Source organism: Brassica napus, chromosome A4 (genome assembly GCF_020379485.1).
Source record: "Brassica napus cultivar Da-Ae chromosome A4, Da-Ae, whole genome shotgun sequence".
Taxonomy (NCBI): Eukaryota; Viridiplantae; Streptophyta; class Magnoliopsida; order Brassicales; family Brassicaceae; genus Brassica; species Brassica napus.
In genome coordinates, this window is record NC_063437.1 from 21265110 (window position 1) to 21288358 (window position 23249).

At 36.9% G+C, this 23249-nt stretch overlaps 4 protein-coding genes and 1 non-coding gene across 6 annotated transcripts; 3 read left to right on the plus strand and 2 right to left on the minus strand.

Annotated features, from left to right (window-relative positions):
- Positions 1 to 191: 191 nt before the first annotated feature.
- On the minus strand, positions 192 to 5364 carry LOC125608381 (E3 ubiquitin-protein ligase BRE1-like 1). Its single transcript, XM_048778804.1, has 19 exons — positions 5005 to 5364; positions 4750 to 4911; positions 4596 to 4674; positions 4275 to 4502; positions 4009 to 4173; positions 3461 to 3654; positions 3310 to 3393; positions 3116 to 3235; positions 2840 to 3026; positions 2610 to 2770; positions 2456 to 2527; positions 2171 to 2247; positions 1673 to 1867; positions 1533 to 1605; positions 1361 to 1447; positions 1117 to 1254; positions 833 to 1035; positions 582 to 747; positions 192 to 493 (listed from the first exon to the last, which is right to left on the minus strand). The coding sequence occupies exons 1-19, from the start codon at positions 5119 to 5121 to the stop codon at positions 362 to 364; spliced, it is 2640 nt and encodes an 879-aa protein (XP_048634761.1). The 5' UTR covers positions 5122 to 5364; the 3' UTR covers positions 192 to 361.
- A 214-nt stretch (positions 5365 to 5578) lies between these two features.
- On the minus strand, positions 5579 to 10690 carry LOC106369514. Of its 2 annotated transcripts, none has more exons than XM_048778807.1 (8): positions 9379 to 10690; positions 9084 to 9146; positions 8708 to 8837; positions 8307 to 8559; positions 7999 to 8127; positions 7737 to 7884; positions 7193 to 7480; positions 5579 to 6937 (listed from the first exon to the last, which is right to left on the minus strand). In XM_048778807.1, exons 1-8 carry the CDS (start codon positions 9412 to 9414, stop codon positions 6488 to 6490), a joined length of 1497 nt encoding a protein of 498 aa, XP_048634764.1. In that variant the 5' UTR covers positions 9415 to 10690; the 3' UTR covers positions 5579 to 6487. The 2 variants fall into 2 exon arrangements, with proteins under 2 accessions (XP_048634764.1, XP_048634763.1); XM_048778806.1 differs by having other exon boundaries at positions 8307 to 8562; positions 9379 to 10686.
- A 134-nt stretch (positions 10691 to 10824) lies between these two features.
- Positions 10825 to 14744, plus strand: LOC125608382 (carotenoid cleavage dioxygenase 7, chloroplastic-like). The gene is made up of 7 exons (XM_048778805.1): positions 10825 to 12383; positions 12516 to 12644; positions 12723 to 12854; positions 13120 to 13392; positions 13501 to 13586; positions 13982 to 14305; positions 14407 to 14744. The coding sequence occupies exons 1-7, from the start codon at positions 11624 to 11626 to the stop codon at positions 14548 to 14550; spliced, it is 1848 nt and encodes a 615-aa protein (XP_048634762.1). The 5' UTR covers positions 10825 to 11623; the 3' UTR covers positions 14551 to 14744.
- Positions 14745 to 15385: 641 nt separating this feature from the next.
- Positions 15386 to 15458, plus strand: TRNAR-UCU. The gene has a single exon. It is a non-coding gene; the product is annotated as a tRNA-Arg (tRNA).
- Positions 15459 to 21910: 6452 nt separating this feature from the next.
- On the plus strand, positions 21911 to 23162 carry LOC125608383 (GATA transcription factor 2-like). The gene is made up of 2 exons (XM_048778808.1): positions 21911 to 22309; positions 22399 to 23162. The coding sequence occupies exons 1-2, from the start codon at positions 22103 to 22105 to the stop codon at positions 22960 to 22962; spliced, it is 771 nt and encodes a 256-aa protein (XP_048634765.1). The 5' UTR covers positions 21911 to 22102; the 3' UTR covers positions 22963 to 23162.
- The last annotated feature ends 87 nt before the right edge of the window (positions 23163 to 23249 follow it).

Here is a 23249-nt window from a genome sequence, read left to right on the forward strand (position 1 = left end):
ATGATCATGTCTTGGGAAAAAGGAGATAAAGATACATCATCATTATTGTTTTATTTAACAGTTTCTACGTATCATTGTAGATTTGAATATGTCCCAGCATGAGTATTTAAATAAACCGAGTTTCCTTAGATAGTAATTTTAAAAACCTTTAATTACAGAGAAATATAACAAATGATATGTGGAAGTAAACAGATTGGAACAAATGTACTATATAAAAATGAGCTAAAATGTATATGGGTTTATAAACTATAATTAATCTATTTTTCCTCTCTAAAAGAAGAGTTTGAAAAAAAGCAACAAACAAAAAATTACAAAAAAAAAAAAGTGATTTTCATTGCTTGTTCCATGTTGCAACATCCCATCATATGTAGATAGGCTTGATATCGTTGGGTCCAAAACTTGCCGAGCATGTTGGACACTTTCTTTGCCTTGTTCCTGTGATCTTTAGCACACATGGGTTGCAAAACAAATGGAAACACTTCGTGATCACCACCTTTGTTCATCAAGGAAACAACAAACCAAAGACCAAATCAGCACCTAACCAAATCATTAATCTGAGGAGAGTGAGTCTTTTCTTTTACCTCTTTTGAGCGATCGTTGCAGGCCTTACACTTCAAGATCTCTTTGAACTCATTGAGTTCTTGTCTGAGCTTTTGAATGGCTGATGATCCTTCCACGAGAGACCTAAGACGAGAAACTTTGGTTTTGACTGTTTCCACTTCCTCCTCTATTCTTCTCCTATTGAACCTGAATGCACAAAGAGAACGATAGCTTGCATCACCAACACTTGTTTCTTTTTATGACTCTAAGCAGAGATTCTCATTAACTTTACCTTTCGATTTCCAGCTCTAGTTCCAATGCTCCATAATCAACCCGGCTTTGCTCAACTTTGGAATGTGACTCCTCTAGCTTTGATCTAGCTTGTTCCAAGCCATTCACAACGTCTGCTCGTTTCTTTTGGAGAATTTCATGAGTGCTAGACTTTTGGTATCTATCTTCTGCTAGTCTTTGATATTGCTCTGTGCAGAACCTCATCTGCAAGAAACAACATCGTTAAAGTCGAACATTCGCAACTAATGTGGAGGTGAGAGTATATATACAGGCATCAAAATAGACCTGATCTTCAATTCTTAAGGATTTCTTGGAGAGGAAGCTGGCAGATGCACTGGCTTGCTGTATATCCTTGTCCATGATGTATTTATCGATGAGCAGAGCATCTTGCATCTGCCTTGAAGTTATGCCTTCCAAGAAAAGCTGAAACAACAAAAAGATATCTCACATTCCGAATCAAGTACAACACGTTTAAGTGTGAAATACAGAGATAACTCAGGTAGAGGAAATGGGAAAAGAGTTTGGATACCTTGATGTTATAGTCATCCCTCTCTGTAACTTGAAGTAAAAGTTGTTGGTTTTGGGGTACAATGTCCTCGTAGGCACTTCCAATTGCCTATAAGAAGATCAGTTACTGTAAATGGACACCAGACATCAAGGTTTCTAAAATATGTTAGAAACAGGAGAGTTCATAAGCACACCTGCATCTCGGAAAGATATGTTCCATGTTCTTCATGTTTAGATTTCAAGATATCAGAATGCTTTACCACATCCCTGAAACAGAAAAGAATGAATATGTAAGAGTCTTCTTAATTGCATAGGAAGAGTTATATTTATTCACCGTTTACAATCATCAATTTTCTGTCTTAAATCAGCAATCTCAGCTTCCGCAGCAGCCAACATTTGTTGGGAAACTGCTTCAGCTTCATTTGCTGCCTTAACGCGCAACTCCAGATTCTGCTCATCAAGGGAGGATTTTAAACTTTGAACACGAGCCCAAGCCCTGTATTCCTGTTCCTTGGCTTCAGCTATGTCCCTGCCACAGCACAATATCCACAGTGATGCTTAAGGCAATGCAGTAAGTACATTCTAACACATCTAAAAGAGAATTTCATCTGAAGAAACTGTAAAGATAGTTATTGAAAGCTGTGAAGGTTAAAATGGGCACAAGTTTCTTGTAAGTTCAAACCGCTCAGTCCAAAGGAAAGATCAATAATAGTGCTTGTTATAGTTATACTATATATGCGTCCACATAGAAGGGAAGTGTAAGGAAATTTATCTCTAAGAAGTTAACTCTTAGATATCAATTACTGGACTTCTTACATATGACTGTAATTACCTTGGATCAGTGGACTCGCGTTTATACATGTCCAGAAACAACTTCAACTCCTCGTGACTATTCTTCAAATCACCAACCTGCATGACACACTCAGATTACTTGAAAAGTGAACAACATAACAAGTACGTCTTTGCCAATCAAAAGTTATTATGACATTTAAGAAGATTTAAAATAGCTAATCTGTATTCTGGCAATACTTTTTCCAAGACATAATGCAAGTAACTTTAGCCAATATCAACACCGTCAACACATAAGTAATTGGTAGCACACTGTAATAAATCATACCGTAGCATTCAGGTCATGTAGCTGAGAAGCATAATCAGCTGATCTCAGTTGCAATGCTTCACACTCCTTTGTCTGTTCACCAATTAGGCTTCATAAGTAACCAAATCATAAAGTGGAACAGCATATACATACACTGTTTAAGATTATAACCCACCTTCCTACATAGAACCCCGGAGAGGGACTGTACATCAGCCCGCAGAGAATGAATACCTCCAGCAGTTTCTTTATAATTCTCTAGTTGACTTCGCATAGAACTCATTTCCCCAGGGAACGAAGCCACCAACGCTTTCATATCTGCAAATATTTCTTTTCTACCTAACATACACAGATCACTTAATCAGACTCCAAAGTGAAACAGGTGGGTGAGAGATAAGAGTTTGTTACCTCGCTCTTTCGAAATATTTTCCAACCTAGTCTTGATTCGACTTTTGTAATCCACTTGTTTCTGTATCTCCACATCTAAAGAAGCCATTCTAGAATCAGCAACAGAAGAAGACCTTCGAGCGACATCAACTAGTTCATTTTTAATGCTAATTTCCCTTTCTCTCCAGAATATACTATCTTTTTCAACCTGAATTTTTTTCGAATGGAGATAAGCTTCACAATCATAAATTTTATAAAGATAAATACAAAATAAAAAAATTGAAATCCGGATATAACCTGTAGTTTCTCAAGTAATGCCATATACTTGAAAACCGCTTCTTTGGATTTTCTCAGCTGGTCTTTCAGAGAAAGGCAGGCTTTAGAAGATGAGATGCTCGTCACAGAGTTTGACTTGTTCTGTTAGAAATCTTGTTTATTAGTTTTAGCAAAACAGGAATAGGCTTGATACTCTAACTGGATCAAACACTGACCTGTAAAACACTCATTTTTTCAAGAATCTTTGTCCTCTCCTCATGAAGATCTTTTAGCTCTTGTAGCCTGCTTGAAGCAAGAACCTACAAAATCCACGCTGCTATCAAAACAAACTCCACACAAAACCAAATAAAGAAAGAAAAAATATACCGTTAAGTCTTTCAGAATCGATTCCATGTCCTGCAGATCCCTTTGTTTATCCCTTGCCTTATCTCTGGTCGCAAGCTTGTTTCCAGGGCTCAACACTGGGAAGAACGCCCCTGCTGTTGCATCCCTTTCTGCTCTCAGTGCTGACAATTCACCATTACATTGTTGAAGCTCCACGACCTCATTCTCTAGCTCCCCTTCAAATTACACCAAGTAAAGTATAATGTCAGCTAACCATTACTACATGTCTTGTTAACTGGCTCTAGCAAAGATGTCTTCTTCCAGTCTTAGTATATTTCTCTCTTAACCTATATGATCCTACCCTGGCTATATAAACACTACAAAACACCTGAGCAGTGCATCTCTCTAGTAACATGTATCTTCATCAATCAAAGCTTTCCATGTATATAGATTGGCCTTTCTCTGTTGTGGCACACGTATGACTACAAACCTTACATTTGATGCATAGATACAATGCCCATGTAAAAACTGCCAATGAAAAAAGTGCATTTAACAGTCAATATTGGAATGAGAAGAGACTAAGTAGCTACCTCTTATTCTTTTAAGGTCTGCTCTAACTTTAGCATCAGTATCACGATGACTCTGCAACTCTCTCGAAAGTGATTTGAACTTCACAAGAACATCATCTAGTACCACTCTGAAACTTTTCATCTCTGATTCCAACTCATTCAGCGCTAGCTGCTGACCACACAAATCTAGAAAGGAAACCAATTCCGTATAAGACCTGAGTTAATACTAAAAATATTAATTAAGGCCACGACAAGAGCTGAAAAATTGACTGTAGTGGAAGTAATACCTTTATCAAGACCGGTTCTGAGAGCTGTGGGATATAGTTCATCCTTCAGACATCTCAAATCATTGGTCGCGGCTACTAGGTTACACAAGGTTTGCGTCAACTGACTTGATGTATTCTCTCTGTTTTCCTCCTTCTGATTCGAGCAGGTATTAGATGAAGAGCTCTCAGTGGCACCAGTTTCGAGTAGCCGGTTGATGAAATCGTCTTTAACAGCCGGAGAAGACCCATCTGCGTAGCAATTCAAGACATGTTTGTATCATATAACACCAGATATAAACTAGGTCCTAGCATTAACAGAACGGATAAGAGTGCAGTGCATACCCTCCTTGTTAACAGACCCATGAGCTCCGCTGCTGGAATCACTCACACGAATGGAGCACGATTCCACTTCAGCTGTAAGCTGCGACAAAAGCACTAATTATAAACTTTTAGAAAAAAGAATAACAACTGAGACCAGAGCTAATTGAGAAGTTACCTTTTCCCAAGACTTGTGAACAGTCTTCAAACAGGAACTGAATGGTAACTGTTTATCTTTAATCTTCGAAAGCCTATCCTCAAGAATGGAACACTCAACCTGCTGAGCCTCTAGCTTTTGTGATAGCTTAAGGTTCTGGAACTGAAGAACTGCAGTATCAAGCTGTATCAAACCAAGGACAAAATCAAACTCATTAAAACAAAATAGTTTGCTTTACAGATTCATTATAGAGGTACGATGGAAGAAAGAAAGAACCTTGTCCTCAGAGGAAGGCCAAAAGAAAGGCTGTTTCTTTACAACGGCAGCTGTCTCTGTGGTTGATATTGAGCTAAAGAGTCGCTTTTTACGATCCGCCTCGCCTGTGCTCGCCATTCACAAAAAAATCCAAACTTTCACTCAATCAGCAAAACCCTAAACGATCTATCACTAACCGATAACAATTCAATCTCTCAGCTCCCAATTAAACCCTAATTTCGCAGGTTTTCGAATTCAATCTCAAACGCTAATTCGCTCTTACAGACAACACCTTCTTGTCTGATCATCGGTTCGAGTGATGCTAAGTCGCGAGACACAGCACTCGAAGAAAAGAGAACCGAGGAGGGTGGCAAGGGAGAGAGAGAAAGATGGAAGTTTAATTGAAGGACGATTGCGTAATTTTGTGAAACTATGAGGACTAATTTGGAAATGTTAACGTACCCGCTTACAGCCAGGGGATTTGAGATTATCTGAACCGTCCGATCTCGTGTTTCGTTGAGGATGTATGATATGATCTGAACCGTACGATCTCGTGTTTTGGTTTTATAAGCTCTTCGCGTTTTTTGGGCCTTTTCATTGTTGAATTTAAGCTCTGTGGTGGCGAGGCCCAAGTCAATCTATTACATTGAATAAGATATTAAACATTGATTAATTAAGTGAAAACGACATGCAGAATAATTAAGCCAATCTAAGCTCATCGCGTTAATAAGAGCACCCGCAACGCAGGTTCGTAATGAGTCCTTAGCGCGATTACCTACGCAAATGACATATAAATAATATAAAAAAAAATTCGTAACCGAAGGATTGATCGTTTAAGGATCAAATCCTTAAGAACGTAGCAAGGCGTGAGTGGTCCGGCTGGGGATTGTGTTTCGCGTGTGGAAAAAAATATTCACTCTCTTTCTTCATCACGAAAAAAAACTCTCGAAGGTGAAAGACAATTTGGCAATCATGAAACGGTGAAGGTATAAATCGGAGTTATTTAGCTCAATATTTTTGCATTTGGAGTTGATGCATGTTGATTTAGTCAGTTTTAGGGTTCTATCGTGGGGTTTTAATAGATTGAGAGTTTCAAATCGAATTGGGATTGACTTCTAAATTGATTTAGGGTTCGGAATTGAGTTATAAATCATTTTAGGGTTCAGGATGATTGAGGGTTTCAAATCGATCTAAAAATTCCATAATGGATAACACCATTAGACATACAATTAGAATTAGAGTTCTTAACTATTCAAAAAAAAAAACTACTATTATATAAAGACTTCAATGGTGGATAACACCATTGGAGATGCTCTAAGTGATTCTTATCCATTTAATCAAATAAATCAGAAATACCAAAAAAAGTCGTGGAATTTTTTATTAATCAATAATTACAGTAGTATAAAACAAAAACAATTTAAAGTCTCAAGACGAAAGAAGAAAATGTAAGTTTGTGTTACAAGAACGTTATATCAACTGTTACAAAGAAAAAAAGAACGTTATATCAATCGAGTTGACGTTGCTTCTCTTCCTCAACTTGGACAAGCAACGTCAAGAGAGCCTCACAAACTTGAGCAGCATCAGCTTCCAAAGGAGCCTCGTTCAACGAAGAGTAAACCATCCATGCATGGTCTAGTTTACGTTTTGGTCTAACCACCACTGAACCAGGAACCTCCGCGTCGCAGCAAGTCACCAGCCCGTCACTCTTTTCCCCGTATCTGACTTGAAGCAGCTGGGCGCAAGCAGCCATTGCGGCGCCAAGTGGCATTACCACTGGAAGCTTCGTGAGAGGAAGCTCAGCCTGTGCAACGTGTGAGAAAGTGGCTAGAGCCGCTGGACTAATGCTAGCTTCTGTAAGGAATGAGACCGTGGCGAGTTCTTGAGGAAGCGGATGGTTCTTCAAGAACTGTTTTCTCCTTTCGTATGTTAAATCTTCCAAAGCTTGTATGTCACCCTTCACAAGAATGAAATGAATGCATCATGAAGATCTCGGGGATTAGGGTTTACGAGATCGCATACTATATATCTTTAGAATTATTAGGAAAGTTATTAGAAAAGTTAGCATTTGTGTATAAATTATTTTTCCTATTCTTGCAAGGAATTTATTAAACAAGTTATGCACTTCCTATAGATAAGTTTACGAGGCTACTGAATAAATTGAGAAAAAACTATTAATATTACCAAACTTTCCTCTAAATTTATCACAAACCTTTATGACTTTGAAGATCATAATCTCCATGATTTTTTTCATGTTGACATAACCACCAAGTTGTCCCTCACGGAGTATATCAGTAGCTATTGGACTTCCACCATATGGACTCTGTGCTAATACCAACCCAGCGACCTTATCCTTTAAGTCAGGCCAGTATAGTGATAAAGCAGCTGCTGCATCTATACCTCCTTTGCTATGCCCAAGTAGTAGAACCTTTTTATTTGATCCCCAACATAGTTCCTCTATGTATTCCTTTATCTCTCTCGCATTTTTCTCAACCGAAGACTGATATAAACACATTTTTCCATATATCAGTATGTTACAACTTACATGGTCGCCGGCCTTAAGATTTTGGGGATAAAGACAATTTAATATAAGTTTTAATAATTGTTTTTTAATAAATTTGTGGATTTATGTTTAGGTAAGTTATTTTAAAATTTTGGGGCCATAGATGGATGTTTCACTTGATTATACTCATGACCGGTCATGGTACTAACATACACCATCTGTAGCTTTATTAAGTTAAGTTAGAAATGATTACCTCGCTGTGAATCTTTGCAATATGACAAGCTAAACCCATCTTTGAGAATTTAGTTTTGGTATCCACAAAATAAAGAGGTCCATGATTGCTGAAAAGACCTGGAACCAACAAGTACACAACAGTATTTGGAAGCCTGTGTACACCATGCCTGAAAATGAAAACCCCATCAAGGCAGCTATTTAGTATAAAACATGATGTTAAACAGCATGTTACAAAGACCAAAGTACATAAGATGACATGCAACTATACAGTCAATATATACCCTATGTCTTCTAGGATTCTATTGAACCTATCAGTTCCATCTTCAACAGGAGGCATCTCCGGGTCACGTTGTAACCATCCTATATCGTCTGCTGAGCCACGGACAGTCCTTAGTGCCCGCTCAATAAGCCTGGTAAAATAAAGAGTAATATTTCAATCACCCAAATGCTGAAAATTTGACAAGAAGAAAAAAAAAAAGAAAAGGAAAATTTGACAAGAAGAAGCAGTGTATAGAGATTTGTAATATGCTTCAGTTCCACATTCTCATTAGTCTCACTGATAGCAAAGATTGGTACAAAGAATACATACCCTTGGAACATGGAAGTGCCACTTAAACCTAACCAATTCGATGTCACAATTGCATTTGATGCCTGCGAGGGAGTGTCTGTAGATTCTGCTGATGGGCTGTTGGCTGCAGAAGTAGGGGACTCTGATGAAGTTGAACACCTTGCACCAGGAGAAACGCATACGCTTACTGGAGAATCCCCATCACCTCCTGATGTTGATCGTAGCAACTCATGGGGGTGGGAAAGAGATTTACAAGAATCTTTACCACCATATTCTACTGAATAAAACAATGGAAAAACAGCGAAATACGGAGTTATGCAATGTTTAGAGATCGCAATAAAATGAAGCAAAAGACTAGCAGATGAACATTGAACATGCATGCTGAGTACATGCATTATACAACAGAAGGTAAAAAAGGGTACCTGAAGAGTGAGAGAAATAGCTCCCCAAGTAAGAAGTTGCTTGATTTATATAAGAAGCATTTTCATTAGGAGCTGGTAAAGAATTAAATTGTTGTGGTGGTACAGCCACTTTGTTCCCAGTTCCACCGCCCTGTACTCAAAAAGGAAACTAATGCTTGTTAGTAAGACAGTCTCATCATGCATAGACAACCAATCAATTACTAATACTTCTTCTTATAATACCTAGCTGAATCAATAAATGCAGTTTAATTGTTTCTACTGATATAGTAAACGTTATGTTGACACCAAACAGAATCTCATTAAAATGAGCATAAAGCAATGTATGTTTTTTCTTAAGTATGTCGAGAAAAAGGAGCCATAAGGCCATGATACTTACAAGTAGAGGGGTGATAGATTCTCCTTCTCTGGATTGACCAGCTTCTCCCATTTTGATCAGTTTCTAATAAAATACACAACACACATAATAATCAGACAAAAGCAACCCATGTCTTTTCCATCGATCGACACCAAACGCTAAATTCTTCAACGATGATAAATAATAAACAAGGTTGATGGATGACGGGATGCAAAATAATAATACAAACAAACAAAAAACGTCATTGAGTTTGCGAATAACCGATTCAAAGAAGAAGAATCAAGTAAAGATATTCAGGAAGCATGTAGAGAGGTACCTGGAGTTTTAGGAATGTTGGATCAAAACGAAACATACGCACGCACAAAGAGCTGTCGCCTTCAATGCCTTGGGATCATATCTTAACCTGCGGGGAAAAGAAACCGCAGGGGCACAAACAATTTGACGAGCGTGGAACAAGACGCACTAGACACGCAACACGTGTACGAGGCGAATGAGAATACTGTAATGGGCCACTGATGGGCCCAATTATTTTCCAACAACAGACAGACACGACACCGTATTACATTCTAAGTATATTCCATGCTTGGAAGTTGGAACATTTGTTACTTGTTAGCACCATGTAGAACACCAAGTGGAGATTTGAGCTTAGATTTCAACTTATTAATTTGTCAAAAACAGCTCTACACATAGTTGGCTTGATAATACTTTGGATATTTTCCTATTTTTATAAAAAATGATAAATAATGTAAACTTTGTAAGAATAATTTATTTTAAATTTTTACCAAAGAAAGGAAAAATATCATAAGGAGAAATACTAAGATAATTATATGAAAGTCCAGTTGGGGAAATAATCACAAAGCTTCCAAAATACAGACAAATGGTGTGAATGCATGACGTCAGTAGATCCGGCATCGACGGCTCAAATGATGAGAGCAGACATACGAGGACCCACGTCAATCACCTTTAGTTCCATCGTTGCCATATATGGTCAAATATTAAACATTTAATCAAACCTATAATCATATATAATAATTCTCTTTAGTTTTAAAATATTCTTTGTTCGTAGCACTAATCTCCCACCATCACTCCTCCCTCCACTCTCAACTCCTAATCAAGTGTTTTATGGTACGACGGGTTCCATCTTCTATGTTTCAACGCATATTACACTTCCATTCTATTGCCGTTTGCACTTATTCTCTTAATCTTTCTGTGACTCAAAATGTATTTATGAGCAGTCATGTAGTTACGTATTCAACGAAAGAAACATGAAAAATACTGAAATGATTTCATGTACATAAACTTTCGTTTTTTAATAAGTGAACACACTTTTGTATTGTATTTTTATCAGAATCTCATCGACTGATCGCACCTAATCTGGCTGGACACAAGAAACGACACTTAATTTTGAACATTTTTTTTTGTCATCTTATGTTGAACATATTATTAGTAAGTTTCTTTAATAACAAAATTAAAAATCTGCAAAAATCGTGTTTTCAGAAGTCAGAACAAATTTCATCGAATTGTAGCCTTTCAATATACTTTCTTAGTCATTTGTATTCATCTACAACTACGTACCCACTCTATATGGTTATATATATATCAAACCCTTACTCTTTCAAAAAAAAAAAAAAAAACCCTTACTCTTTAACCAGCTGATTTCATGATATTGAAATTTAAAACATGTAACTGATGACATGGCATATACTTATGGGCGGCATATGGTTTGACATGGTTTATTGCATATCATTGTTCCAAAGACTTGTCTATAAATGTTCTCCAAACTGAAGACATATGAATGAGGGTTCTATGATTCTAACGTTGAAACCCGAAACCATAATGAGATTCTTTATTAGTTTAATATTGTTTCCCTCTCAAAAGTATTGTATTTAATCACTGATTATAATCCAAAGTGGGTCGATTTGAAGCTTCATTAAAATAAATTTTAGTTGATCTAACCAATGAGATGACCCGCACAAAATAATTCAATATGCTAGTGGAGATTTTATACAAGTATAAACTGATTACGGGTAAAAAAGATCTCTTAGTAATATATTAGTTACAACATAATTATCCACAAGACACATTCATACAACACAAACTGTCCAAATCTATCATGAGGATCAAGTTGTGGAGTGTCGGTGATCACTTCTCGGTTCTTGTTGTCTGCTTCACTCTTCTATATTCTTACTACACGTCTTCTTATTATCAACAATATTGAATTATGAGTGAATATTAGCAATAATTCTGTAAGTTTCATGAGCAACAACTAAAAGAATTTATGTCGTGTGACGAAATAATATTCATTACCTGGCTCTAATCACACTAATTAATAGAATTTAAACTTGTATATTAAAAAAACAACGGTTTAGTATTATGTCTGCCATATTCAGATTTTTATTCACGTCTTCCACAAAATCACTAAACATTTTCTACCCCACCATAGTTGCTGAACATGCACACAGCCACGTATCCATCTTATTCACTATGTATATATAACATATGCTTTGCGAGTTTGCGTGTATGAAATAAAACCATATACTATAATTTACACACTACAAAAAATGATGATCAAAATGTCTCTCCCTCTCCCGCCGAAAATATTTCTTCCACCGTCAAATTCTCCACCGACTCATCATCACCAAGCTCCACCACCGCTTGCACCGCCACGTGCTGCCATATCAATAGCTATCCCGGAAACCGGTTTAGGACGTACCGGTACCATCCACGAAGAGTCCACGTCTTCAGCTTTTCGTGACTACCAGTCTTTATTCTTGTCACAACGTTCCGAGACAGTCGAACCTGTCGTAATTAAACCGATAGAAGGCTCGATACCGGTTGATTTTCCTTCCGGTACATATTACTTAGCCGGTCCAGGACTTTTTGAAGACGACCATGGGTCAACGGTGCATCCCCTAGACGGTCACGGCTATCTACGTGCTTTTCACATAGACGGAAGTAAACGGAAAGCAACGTTCACGGCGAAGTACGTTAAGACAGAAGCTAAACAAGAAGAGCATGACCCCGTTACTGACACGTGGCGGTTTACTCACAGAGGCCCTTTCTCGGTGTTAAAAGGTGGGAAACGATTTGGAAACACGAAAGTGATGAAAAATGTGGCGAATACTAGCGTTTTGAAATGGGCTGGGCGGTTGCTTTGTTTATGGGAAGGTGGTGAACCGTATGAGATTGAATCTGGTTCGTTGGATACCGTCGGGAGATTTAACGTCGCGATCAACGGCTGTGATGATGATTCCGACAGAGATGTTGCTGGTCATGATATATGGGACACAGCCGCAGGGTTGTTGAAACCCATACTTCAAGGTATGTTTTGTGTTAAAAGTAAAGTTGATTAGATTAAAGCGTGTAGTCCATTATTCAGACAGCGGCTTAAACTTAAATACTTAATTTAGTTTAATAGTACAAACCATAATTTTAAAAATTTGTTTATGTTAGGTGTGTTTAAGATGCCGCCAAAACGGTTCTTGTCACATTACAAAATCGACGATCGAAGAAATAGACTTTTAACGGTGACTTGCAACGCTGAGGATATGCTCTTACCTCGTAGCAACTTCACATTTTGTGGTAACTAATCTATAATTTATTTGGAAAATTATTCACTAATTTTTTAGTATTTTTTTAACGGAAGATGATTATTTACAGAGTATGATTCGGAATTCAAGTTGATACAAACAAGAGAATTCAAGATCGATGATCATATGATGATTCATGATTGGGCCGTCACAGATACTCACTACGTACTCTTTGCCAACAGAGTCAAGCTTAATCTAATTGGTAATAAACCCACTTACTTCTGTTACAAGTTACAACTTACAAGTCACTTACACCAAGAATAATACACACTCTTTATTGAAAATGCATGAATGCGTTACAAGGAATCTGATATGGATTTTTATATTCTCAGGCTTAACCTTGTTTTTATTCTTTTTTTTTTGCCGGGGTCAACTCTATACTAGATTTTCAACTTTTGTATTACATACAAACCCTTTTCATATTTACATGATATTCACATGGCAAAAAAAAAAATGTATGTTCTCAGGTTCCATGGCGGCTATGTTTGGGATGTCACCTATGGTATCAGCGTTAACGTTGAACCCAAGCAACGAGAGTTCCCCTATTTATCTCCTCCCAAGATTTTCCGAGAAATCTATGGGAGGTAGAGACTGGAGGGTACCTGTGGAAGTGTCTTCACAGTTATGGCTGATACACTCCGGAAACGCTTATGAGACTAGAGAGGACAACGGTGATTTAAAGATTCAAATACAAGCTTCCGCATGCTCATACCGTTGGTTTGATTTTCAGAAAATGTTTGGTAAGTTACTAAATATAAACATGTGATGACATTCACTAGTTCAACATAGTTGCTCAAAACTTCTTCCACACGTTAGGGTTTGTAGATATTGAACATTTTTCCGTACAGGATATGATTGGCAAAGCAGCAAGCTGGATCCTTCTGTTATGAATCTGAACCGCGGAGATGACAAACTACTCCCTCATCTAGTTAAGGTAATAAGTTGCCCTAATCTCCTTCCATATTTTTAAAAATATTGTTTTGGATTTTATTTTTGTATTTTGAAAGATTGATATATATATATTGAATTTTAATAATGCATTTTGCTTTAAATTTTTTAATTAAGATATAAAAATATGAATGTTAATTATAACTTCATTAGGAAGCAAATAAAACTTAAAAATAACTTAAAACAAAACCAAATCAATAGATAAAACTATGTATTGTTATTAATATATATAGTGTGTGTGCAAATCCTAAAACATCAATTTTTAAAAATACGAATGGAGTATTGTTCATTATGAAAGTCTCAAATTTCTATGAGGAGTATTTGATGTTTTCAAACAAAACACCAAGTGGAACTAATTAACTAAAAACATTACTAACGTAGGTGTCTATGACCTTGGACGCAATCGGAAACTGCAAGAGCTGTGACGTGGAGCCTTTAAACGGTTGGAACAAACCGTCAGATTTTCCGGTTATCAACTCATCATGGTCAGGAGAAAAGAACAAATACATGTATTGTGCATCCTCTTCGGGAACTCGACGTGAACTTCCTCATTTCCCTTTCGATATGGTCGTGAAGTTCGACCTAGATTCGAATACTGTCCGTACTTGGTCTACCGGAGCTCGGAGATTCGTTGGTGAACCCATGTTTGTCCCTAAGAGCTCAAGCGAAGGAGAAGAAGACGATGGTTACATTATCGTCGTCGAGGTACTTTTGTATATATACAGATACTTTTCCATATAGTTTTTATAAGATTCATTTGTACGAATATTATTTGATACGTAATGAAATCTATATTTTTTTTACAGTATGCGGTTTCGGTGGAGAGATGTTTCCTTGTGATTTTGGATGCTAAGAAGATCGGTGAGTCCGATGCGGTCGTGACGAGATTAGCGGTCCCGAGGAATTTAACGTTTCCAATGGGGTTTCACGGTTTATGGGCTAGCGATTAATTTACTTTAAATCGATATGATTCATTTGAATTTTACTTATGTAAATTTAGGAAACGTATTATCTTAAAAATGGTGTGTATTGGTCTTTAGAATTACAAATCTAAAAAAAAATGTAGTGTAATAATGTTTTTGTTGTTCAAAAGTGTATAGTGTAAATAAAGTATACAATGAAAAGATTCACATGGTTCCTCCTCTAGTTCAAGCTATGAACACCAAAGACGCATCATCTTCTATTCTTCATCTCCATCATCTGCCAAAAACCAACACAATGATATTGAGATAGTCCCTCTATAGGAAACATCCACTATAATCTCTGCTGCTTATGCTAATCTCTTTTCCTTTTTGTGCATAGAAGTTTGTTACTAGTGATTAGTATTTTTATATTCTACATAACTTAATTTTGAGGTCATTGAGACTCTTTCGATAAGGAAGAAAATTATGTTTCTTAGAGCACTTCCATTGGTATGCATCTCACAAAAATATTTCATAGATAAACTATAATTTAATAAATATTTAAAATTTTAGCCATTAAAATAGATTCAACAAATAAGAATCAACACATGTAATAAAAATATCTTAATATTTTGTTGGAGTTCTCGTCGAAGAATTTTCTTTCTTTCTTTTTCCACATTTCTTAATTGTTTTCAATTAATTTATCTTTAAATACAATAAAATGTCAGTTTACATACTTCCATTGAGGTTGTCCTTAGCTATATCGTTGTGAACTTGTGATTATGCACTAAATCACCATAATCGGGCAATTAGTGTGTGTTTAGTTAGTTCTGAGATCTTCTTATTTTGTTATGTGAAACTGTAAAATATGAAAAATCAAATAGCGCCCGTGGCCTAATGGATAAGGCGTTTGACTTCTAATCAAACGATTGTGGGTTCGAGTCCCACCGGGCGTGATTATCTTTTTCTTTGACAAAAAATAAATAATCATGTTGTTTTAGTTGAAAGTACTAACAGAGTTTCAGGGTACTATTGCTGGTGACATCAACAAGTAAAACACTAAACATTTTTAACTCGCTCAATTATTTTTAGTGTTAAATATAACTCTAAACTTGTTTTATTTTAAGGTATAATTGTTGGAAACGATCAAGAGGGTGACGATTCAGTAATCTAAGCTCATGTGAGAGTGCCAATACAAAAAAAGTCACTATTAATGAACTGTTAAATCTTGAAACTGTAATGTTAACTTGTGAAAAATTGTAACAGGTGCCTTTGAACAACATGTTTGGCTATTCCACTTCTCTCCGCTCCATGACACAGGTAAGTACTACCATCATTATCATCATCATCATGAATGTTATGAAGAAAAGTTACTTTATAAAAATTGACAGGGAAAAGGAGAGTTCGCGACGGAATACAAAGAACACAGTGATGTGTCTAACGAAGTCCAGGCTCAGCTCGTCAACGCCGACAACTGATTAGTTCCTTCAATTTTTGATATTTGTTTTTTCATAGTCTTAACATTCTTTATACAGTTGAAGGAACTAATCAGTTGATATTTGTACAGTGAACATAATCACTCAGCATAAAATGCATAATGGGCATTGTCGAAAAATCCATTTCGAGATTACTGGGTCTTGAGCCCTTCTACCTTTTTAATATATTAGTGTTATTTTTTTGTCTACCTGGTGGAAATACAAGACTCTGCTATACAACAACGAGACCATTAGAAATGAGTTACAATATTAATGGCCCAATAGATTGTCACAACGTGATGATGCTGAGCTGAAGATGCTTAAATCCATATATTTTCAGAGATATATAACGGGAAAAGGACAAATAAACTTTATCTTTTTTTTTTGATCAAATAACTTTATCTTTGTCTATAGATATGCAATAATGCAGAGTAATATTTTTTTTATAAATTGAATAGCTCCGACACAATTTCTTTGGATAGATTGTCACCAATCGTCGCTGTCGCCTTCAGCAGAAAGTAGGCTCCACGGCCCACAATCATATCAACGGTACGGCCTGGTTAAATCACTTTCCTCTCTTTTTCTATCATTTTTGGATTGTTGATTATAAATCATTATAGTTGGAGAATACTTCAAGAGCAGCAGACTACTTGCTTTTCTTTTTTCGTAACAGATAATTTATAATAGTTTGATACTTTTTTTTACTTCCGTTAGCTTATCTTTTTAAATTCGAGAAAAACAATAAATATTTCAGTTGCGATTAGTATTTTTTGTGAATTTGAGTAGTAAAGCTTTTTTTAACTACTTTTGTTCATCTTTTGTCTCCTTCATGTTAGAGATATCAAGGAAGTGGGCCGAGCGGAAGAGGCCCAACTGATTCAAAGCTTAACAAAGCCCATGTTCAGCTCACAACGGTCGACTTCTGAACAGAAGAGACAAAATCAGAAAAGTACGGAGGAGAACGGTTTACCTCTCCAAAACAGATTTGAGCTGTTCTTATCCTTGGGTGATTGACTGCTTTATGCTTTACCAGCTGGAGAGATAAGGTTGTGTAAAGATCTAGAGAGTCCCTAGGGTTTAGACTCTTTGTATATAAACCAATGTAATCACCCTATTTCATTTCAAAAGTCGAGAAGTTATATTCAGTGAAAATACTTTCTTCTTGTTTCTTTCACATGGTATCAGAGCCAGGTTTCTTTGAAGATCCTAACAGGCCGAATCATGTCTGTCGTCTCACCAAGGCTCTGTATGGACTCAAACAGGCACCTCGGGCATGGTTTGATACTTTCAGTGAGTTTCTTATTGACTTTGGTTTCTGTTGCAGTAAGTCTGATCCATCTCTCTTTACCTATCATCGAAACAACAAAACACTGGTGTTACTCCTGTATGTAGATGATATTTTACTCACTGGAAGTGATGAAGGGCTTCTCCAAGACTTACTAGGAGTCCTAAAACAGAGATTTCCTATGAAAGATCTTGGGAAGCCGAGCTACTTCCTTGGTATTGAGATTGAGTCGTATGATGGTGGTCTGTTTCTGCATCAAGCGGCTTATGTCAGAGATATCCTTCATCAAACTGCGATGTCTGACTGCAATCCTATGGCAACACCGCTTCCTCTAAGACCGGAGTATGAAGAGTCAGCTTTATTTACAGAACCTACGTACTTCAGGAGTGTAGCTGGGAAACTGCAATATCTAACCATCACTCGTCCTGATATACAATATGCAGTAAACTTTGTGTGCCAAAGGATGCATGCCCCCACTCAAGCTGACTTTGGTTTCCTGAAGCGCATACTAAGATACATCAAAGGAACTCAAAGCCTTGGTCTCCATATCAAGAAGCAATCTATACTGACTCTATCAGCTTATTGTGACAGTGACTGGGCAGGTTGCAAGGAGACAAGAAGATCAACTACAGGCTTTGGCACACTTCTTGGACCAAACCTTCTCTCTTGGTCAGCAAAACGGCAAGCTACTGTCTCAAGATCCTCCACCGAGGCCGAGTATAGAGCACTTGGTGCCACGGCTCAGGAGATTGCTTGGATATCTTTCTTGCTACGCGACATTGGGATCAGTCAACCACATGCCACTATGTTACTATGTGATAACCTCTCTGCTGTCTATCTAAGTGCCAATCCGGCAATGCACAAGCGCTCGAAGCACTTCGATACCGACTACCACTACATCAGAGAACAAGTGGCGCTGGGGCTGATAGAGACTCGACATATCCCTGCAACACAGCAACTAGCAGACATATTCACTAAGTCTTTGCCTCGACGAGCTTTCATGGAACTGAGAGACAAACTTGGTGTTGGCTCTCCACCCACCACAAGTTTGAGGGGGAATGTTAGAGATATCAAGGAAGTGGGCCGAGCGGAGGAGGCCCAACTGATTCAAAGCTTAACAAAGCCCATGTTCAGCTCACAACGGTCGACTTCTGAACAGAAGAGACAAAATCAGAAAAGTACGGAGGAGAACGGTTTACCTCTCCAAAACAGATTTGAGCTGTTCTTATCCTTGGGTGATTGACTGCTTTATGCTTTACCAGCTGGAGAGATAAGGTTGTGTAAAGATCTAGAGAGTCCCTAGGGTTTAGACTCTTTGTATATAAACCAATGTAATCACCCTATTTCATTTCAAAAGTCGAGAAGTTATATTCAGTGAAAATACTTTCTTCTTGTTTCTTTCACACTTCATAGGAGATTCCATTTCCAAAAGTCATTACAGGAAAAGATCAAATAGTAAAGCTTTTGAGTAAAAGAAAATCTTCAGAACAGAAAACGTTAAGCCAATTGACACTGCCCTTCTTGGGTGTTTCTTGAAAATGTAAAATTAACTATAGATATAAACTGTATATAAAAAATAAAGGTTGCAGTAAACACTAATTTGATAAAATATTATACTATAAATTATGGGGATAAAGGAAGAGCATATGGTCTATCAGTTTTGCATGTTATTCGTCAGTAAACATTATTATATAAACAAAAAAGATGGTTTCTGCCTTTTATATATACGTAATTTTGTTCCTCTACAATTGGCAGCAGAACGAGCGTTGGTGAGGAAAACTCATAATAATACGGCACATGAAGACGCACGTGTTCTTACTGTTTACTTTGGGATCACCGCCTCTCTGTCACGTCACGTGATTCAAGAAAAAAAAAACTTTAGTATATAAGATAATGTCAATATAATGACATATATTCATAGTTACATGTGTAGTAGTAATATTAATATATACGAGTTAGGAGCGGTCGTTCGTAATGGTCACTTGCTGGCTTCAGAGTCACGAGACCACAACATTTCGGGAGCATGGAATCCGTAAGTCAAATTGGGTTCGTTAAAATATAGATATAACAAAAGCAGGAGACTCTGATTGAGAAAGAGGGACCAGCGAGAAGATAGTGCCACTGCCACCGTACGTTGATGTACTTTGATGTTTGCATGTGGTTATACTTCACTGCAGCATATATCTAATCTTGCTCGGTAAACAACGATATAAATAGTAATTTCGTTGTAACATGGGAATGTACCGTACGCATAAGAAAGTGAACCTTCTGAGCCAAGTAGAAGATGACAGCTGGAAAAGACATTGTCGGTAGTAAGTGAAAATCAATTAAAAATAGTGAGAAAAAACAAATATCTCATATGGGTTCCTCTGGTTCCGTGCTATCGTGTTTAGTTAATGCTGATGTGCAGTGGGGTTGGGTCCTTGTGGGGGAGTCACTTTGGTAGTAACAATTTTTAAAAAAATTAAATATGATTTCAGATTATTCAAAGATTATATATCACACTTAATCATAATGTTACAAACCCTAGCAGCCGTCATACGACACGGCCCGTTTCTTTCTCCCCCCCTTCAATTCAACACAGTTTTTCATTTAGTTTTGTGAAGACTTCTTAAAATATGGGATAAATAATCACTTGTTCATGCAAACCAATATGCATTCAAATTCTCTTTTTGTTAGAACAGCTCCATTAACAAGCTCTAGAAGGAGTTTTAACCATTTAAAAAAATGAAAAATAATTAAAGTTGAAGAGAGAATGCAAAAAAAATCTAAAATAAAGATTTTAAGAATTGGTTATCCCTTACTAATGAGAAATGTTACTTAGAGCATGATTAACCCGAAATTTTTAGGATGAGATTCTTAACGGAAGTTAAAAAACTGTTTCTTAACTTCTGCTAAGAACCTCACTCTAAGAACCTCGAGTTAATTATGGTCTTAATTAAGATTTCACTTAGTTTTACAAAAGCAAAACTTTATTAAATTGTAATAATAATATTTTGTTTTAGAAACTCTTTTGAGATGTAACTGATAATGTTGCTTTTATACACAACATTTCCAAACACCAAAAAAATCATATCTTCTAAGATATACATTCATATATATGAGGTTGTTTGTTTTGGTTTTCTATACTTCATTATCTAATTCTTTTTTTTTTGTACAACATTTTGCCCTCACATGCATCCACGTGGCCCAGTGATCTTTTCCTTTATTCGTTCGTTTATTATTTTCGCAAAGGTGAAAATTATTTATCTTTAGGAATTAGGACTCATGTGTGGATAGGCCAAGAACTATATAAGATTGTTGGCATGTACAGTAAAGCATGTGTTATACCTTCATTTATATGAAAAATACTAAAAGAGAGAGAGGCTAAACTTAGGTTAATCAATCCTTCTTAATTATTCGTCTGCAGCTTAGTATTTAATAGAGGAAATCACTTTAAATTTTTTTTCCTGCTTATAAAAATCATAATTAAATAAATACGTTGATGTATACGCCTTGTTAGTTGGACAATGGAGCAGATTTTCATTGCACATGAGCGGAGCAAATTCTCAGATTTTCATTGCACATGAGCGGAGCAAATTCTAAATCTAATTAGGTGCACATCTATATATTTGATATATTCAATCTTTTATATATATATATATATTTCTAAATATGTAACAAATTTATTTTAAAAATAGAACAAACGACTTGGTAAATAAGTAGTAAAGTTTTGATATACGGATGAAAGAATAGGTATCATTTATTTGAAAGAAAACAAACACAGAGAATAGGTAGACCCACTACAAAATACGTACATAGTATTAGTACAGAAGCATGAAAAAGACGTATTTTTTTTTGTCAACTAAAAAAAAGACGTATATATGATGGCTGAGAACATTTTTTGTAATTAGGAGAAAATACAAAATATGAAATTACACACAGGTTAGTTTAACTATGTTCTGGTTTGAAAAAGTTGATTCAGTAGTTTTCTGGTTAGAATGCGGCAGTGAGAGTAATTGGTAAAATCTGAAAGTATATATATTGACTATTTTCCTAAAATCTAAAAATGAAGCTTTTGAAAATGAGTTCAACCAAAGTAAATTCCTTAATACTGATAGCGATCGTGTTTGTGATGTTAAAATATAATTAATTATATCCATCAGGAAATGATCAACTTTCAGATAATAAGAAAACAAAATCAAACCGAGTAGAATACACCAGTGCATTTGAATCATCAACGCATTTTCTCAATATATACACCACTACAGCTGCTGCAAACCCTAATATTTATCAAAACACGTATGTTGGTTTATATATAGTCTTATAATGAATATATTCACGAGAAGACACGTGTATATAAAGTTAACTATTCGACTCTTGAATTGATTTTCAAAATTAGCTCCTGATGGCCTAAGAGCTGAAAGATCATTATTTGACATGTAACATGTTAAACTCGAGTATAATCACTACAGTGTCATTCTGTCAATCCTGGTGAATCACGATGGGTATTTCTTCACATACTACGTACGTAGATGAGTTCAAAATTCGACTCATCTAGTCTCTTCAATCATATATAAGTTCAAGTAACTCATAGTTATCCATGTAGCTAGTATAAGTTTTAGCGTTTTAATATCAAATAAATAGTAAGTGGATAGTGCGTATAGTGTTAAATAATTAAAAAAGAAGAATGAATGTGATGAGTTGGGTCGAGTCACTCACGGTGCATGGTCACTCTCTCTGCACGTTCTCTTGCCCTCTTCTCTTCTCTCTCCCTTTCACTATCTCTCCCTATTAAAGACTCACCAGTCACAGACTCTAGAATGTGCGAGAGAGACAGAGACTGAGTTTGTAACTAGCAATGGACGTCTATGGCTTATCTTCACAAGACTTACTAAGAGTCGACGACCTTCTTGACTTCTCCAACGAAGACATCTTCTCCGCCTCTTCTTCCACTTCCACCGCCGCTACTTCCTCCTCCTCTTTCCCTCCTCAGAACCCTAACTACCACCACCATCATCTCCCTTCCTCCGCCGATCATTCCTTCCTCCACGACATCTGCGTTCCCGTATGCTCTCTCCAATGATCCAATCTTGAAAATGATATTCGATTTTCTTGATTTTCTTGGATTTTGATATATATTTTTTTCTTGTGTAGAGTGATGACGCAGCTCACCTGGAATGGCTCTCACAATTCGTCGACGACTCCTTTGCTGATTTTCCGGCGAACCCACTAGGAGGAACTATGACGTCCGTGAAAACTGAAACCTCGTTTACGGGGAAACCAAGAAGCAAAAGATCAAAACCTCCATCTACTTTGGTCGGAACATGGGCACCGATGTCGGAAACCGACCAGAATATTCACGTTGCCGGGAGGTCCAAGCCTAAGAAAGAACACTCCGGCGGAGGAGGAAGACATCAATCTTCGTCAGCGGAGACGGCGGAAGGAGCAGGGTTGAGGAGATGCACTCACTGTGCATCGGATAAGACGCCGCAGTGGAGGACAGGACCGCTCGGGCCTAAGACGCTGTGTAACGCGTGCGGAGTCCGGTTTAAATCCGGTAGGCTTGTACCGGAATACAGACCGGCTTCGAGTCCGACTTTTGTTTTGACTCAGCATTCAAACTCTCACCGGAAAGTGATGGAGCTGAGAAGACAGAAGGAGGTTATGAGACAGCCACACCAAGTCCAACTTCATCACCACCACCATCCGTCGTTTTAGTCCGACGTCATCTTTTTGTTTTCTTTTGTTCTTCTTGGAGGTTGGGTGGTCACGTGATGTGTCGCGAGTCTAGTGGTGTTGATCACGTGACCGACGACGATGGGAGCCTAAAATTAGTGTTAAAAATCGAACTCTACCAATAAATTCAATCTCGTTAATTGTTAATTATTAAAAATTATCAACACTTTTGTTTGCCTTTTCTCCTACGTTATTATTTCAGCCTTATTTATCATTGGAAAATAAAGAAAAAGAAAACTAATTATTGAAGATGAATTATAAAATGTTTC

Coding starts and splice junctions, on each gene's coding strand:
- LOC125608381 (XM_048778804.1), bottom strand. CDS start 5,121: ATGGCGAGCACAGGCGAGGCGGATCGTAAAAAGCGACTCTTTAGCTCA. Junction 748..832: donor CTAGAGCTGGAAATCGAAAG/GTAAAGTTAATG, acceptor TTGTGCATTCAG/GTTCAATAGGAGAAGAATAG. Junction 494..581: donor GCAACGATCGCTCAAAAGAG/GTAAAAGAAAAG, acceptor TGATGAACAAAG/GTGGTGATCACGAAGTGTTT.
- LOC106369514 (XM_048778806.1), bottom strand. CDS start 9,414: ATGTTTCGTTTTGATCCAACATTCCTAAAACTCCAG. Junction 7,885..7,998: donor AGAATCCTAGAAGACATAGG/GTATATATTGAC, acceptor TTTCATTTTCAG/GCATGGTGTACACAGGCTTC. Junction 6,938..7,192: donor TGATCTTCAAAGTCATAAAG/GTTTGTGATAAA, acceptor ATTCTTGTGAAG/GGTGACATACAAGCTTTGGA.
- LOC125608382 (XM_048778805.1), top strand. CDS start 11,624: ATGATGATCAAAATGTCTCTCCCTCTCCCGCCGAAAATATTTCTTCCA. Junction 12,384..12,515: donor GTTGAAACCCATACTTCAAG/GTATGTTTTGTG, acceptor TGTTTATGTTAG/GTGTGTTTAAGATGCCGCCA. Junction 13,587..13,981: donor TACTCCCTCATCTAGTTAAG/GTAATAAGTTGC, acceptor TTACTAACGTAG/GTGTCTATGACCTTGGACGC.
- LOC125608383 (XM_048778808.1), top strand. CDS start 22,103: ATGGACGTCTATGGCTTATCTTCACAAGACTTACTAAGAGTCGACGAC. Junction 22,310..22,398: donor TCCACGACATCTGCGTTCCC/GTATGCTCTCTC, acceptor TTTCTTGTGTAG/AGTGATGACGCAGCTCACCT.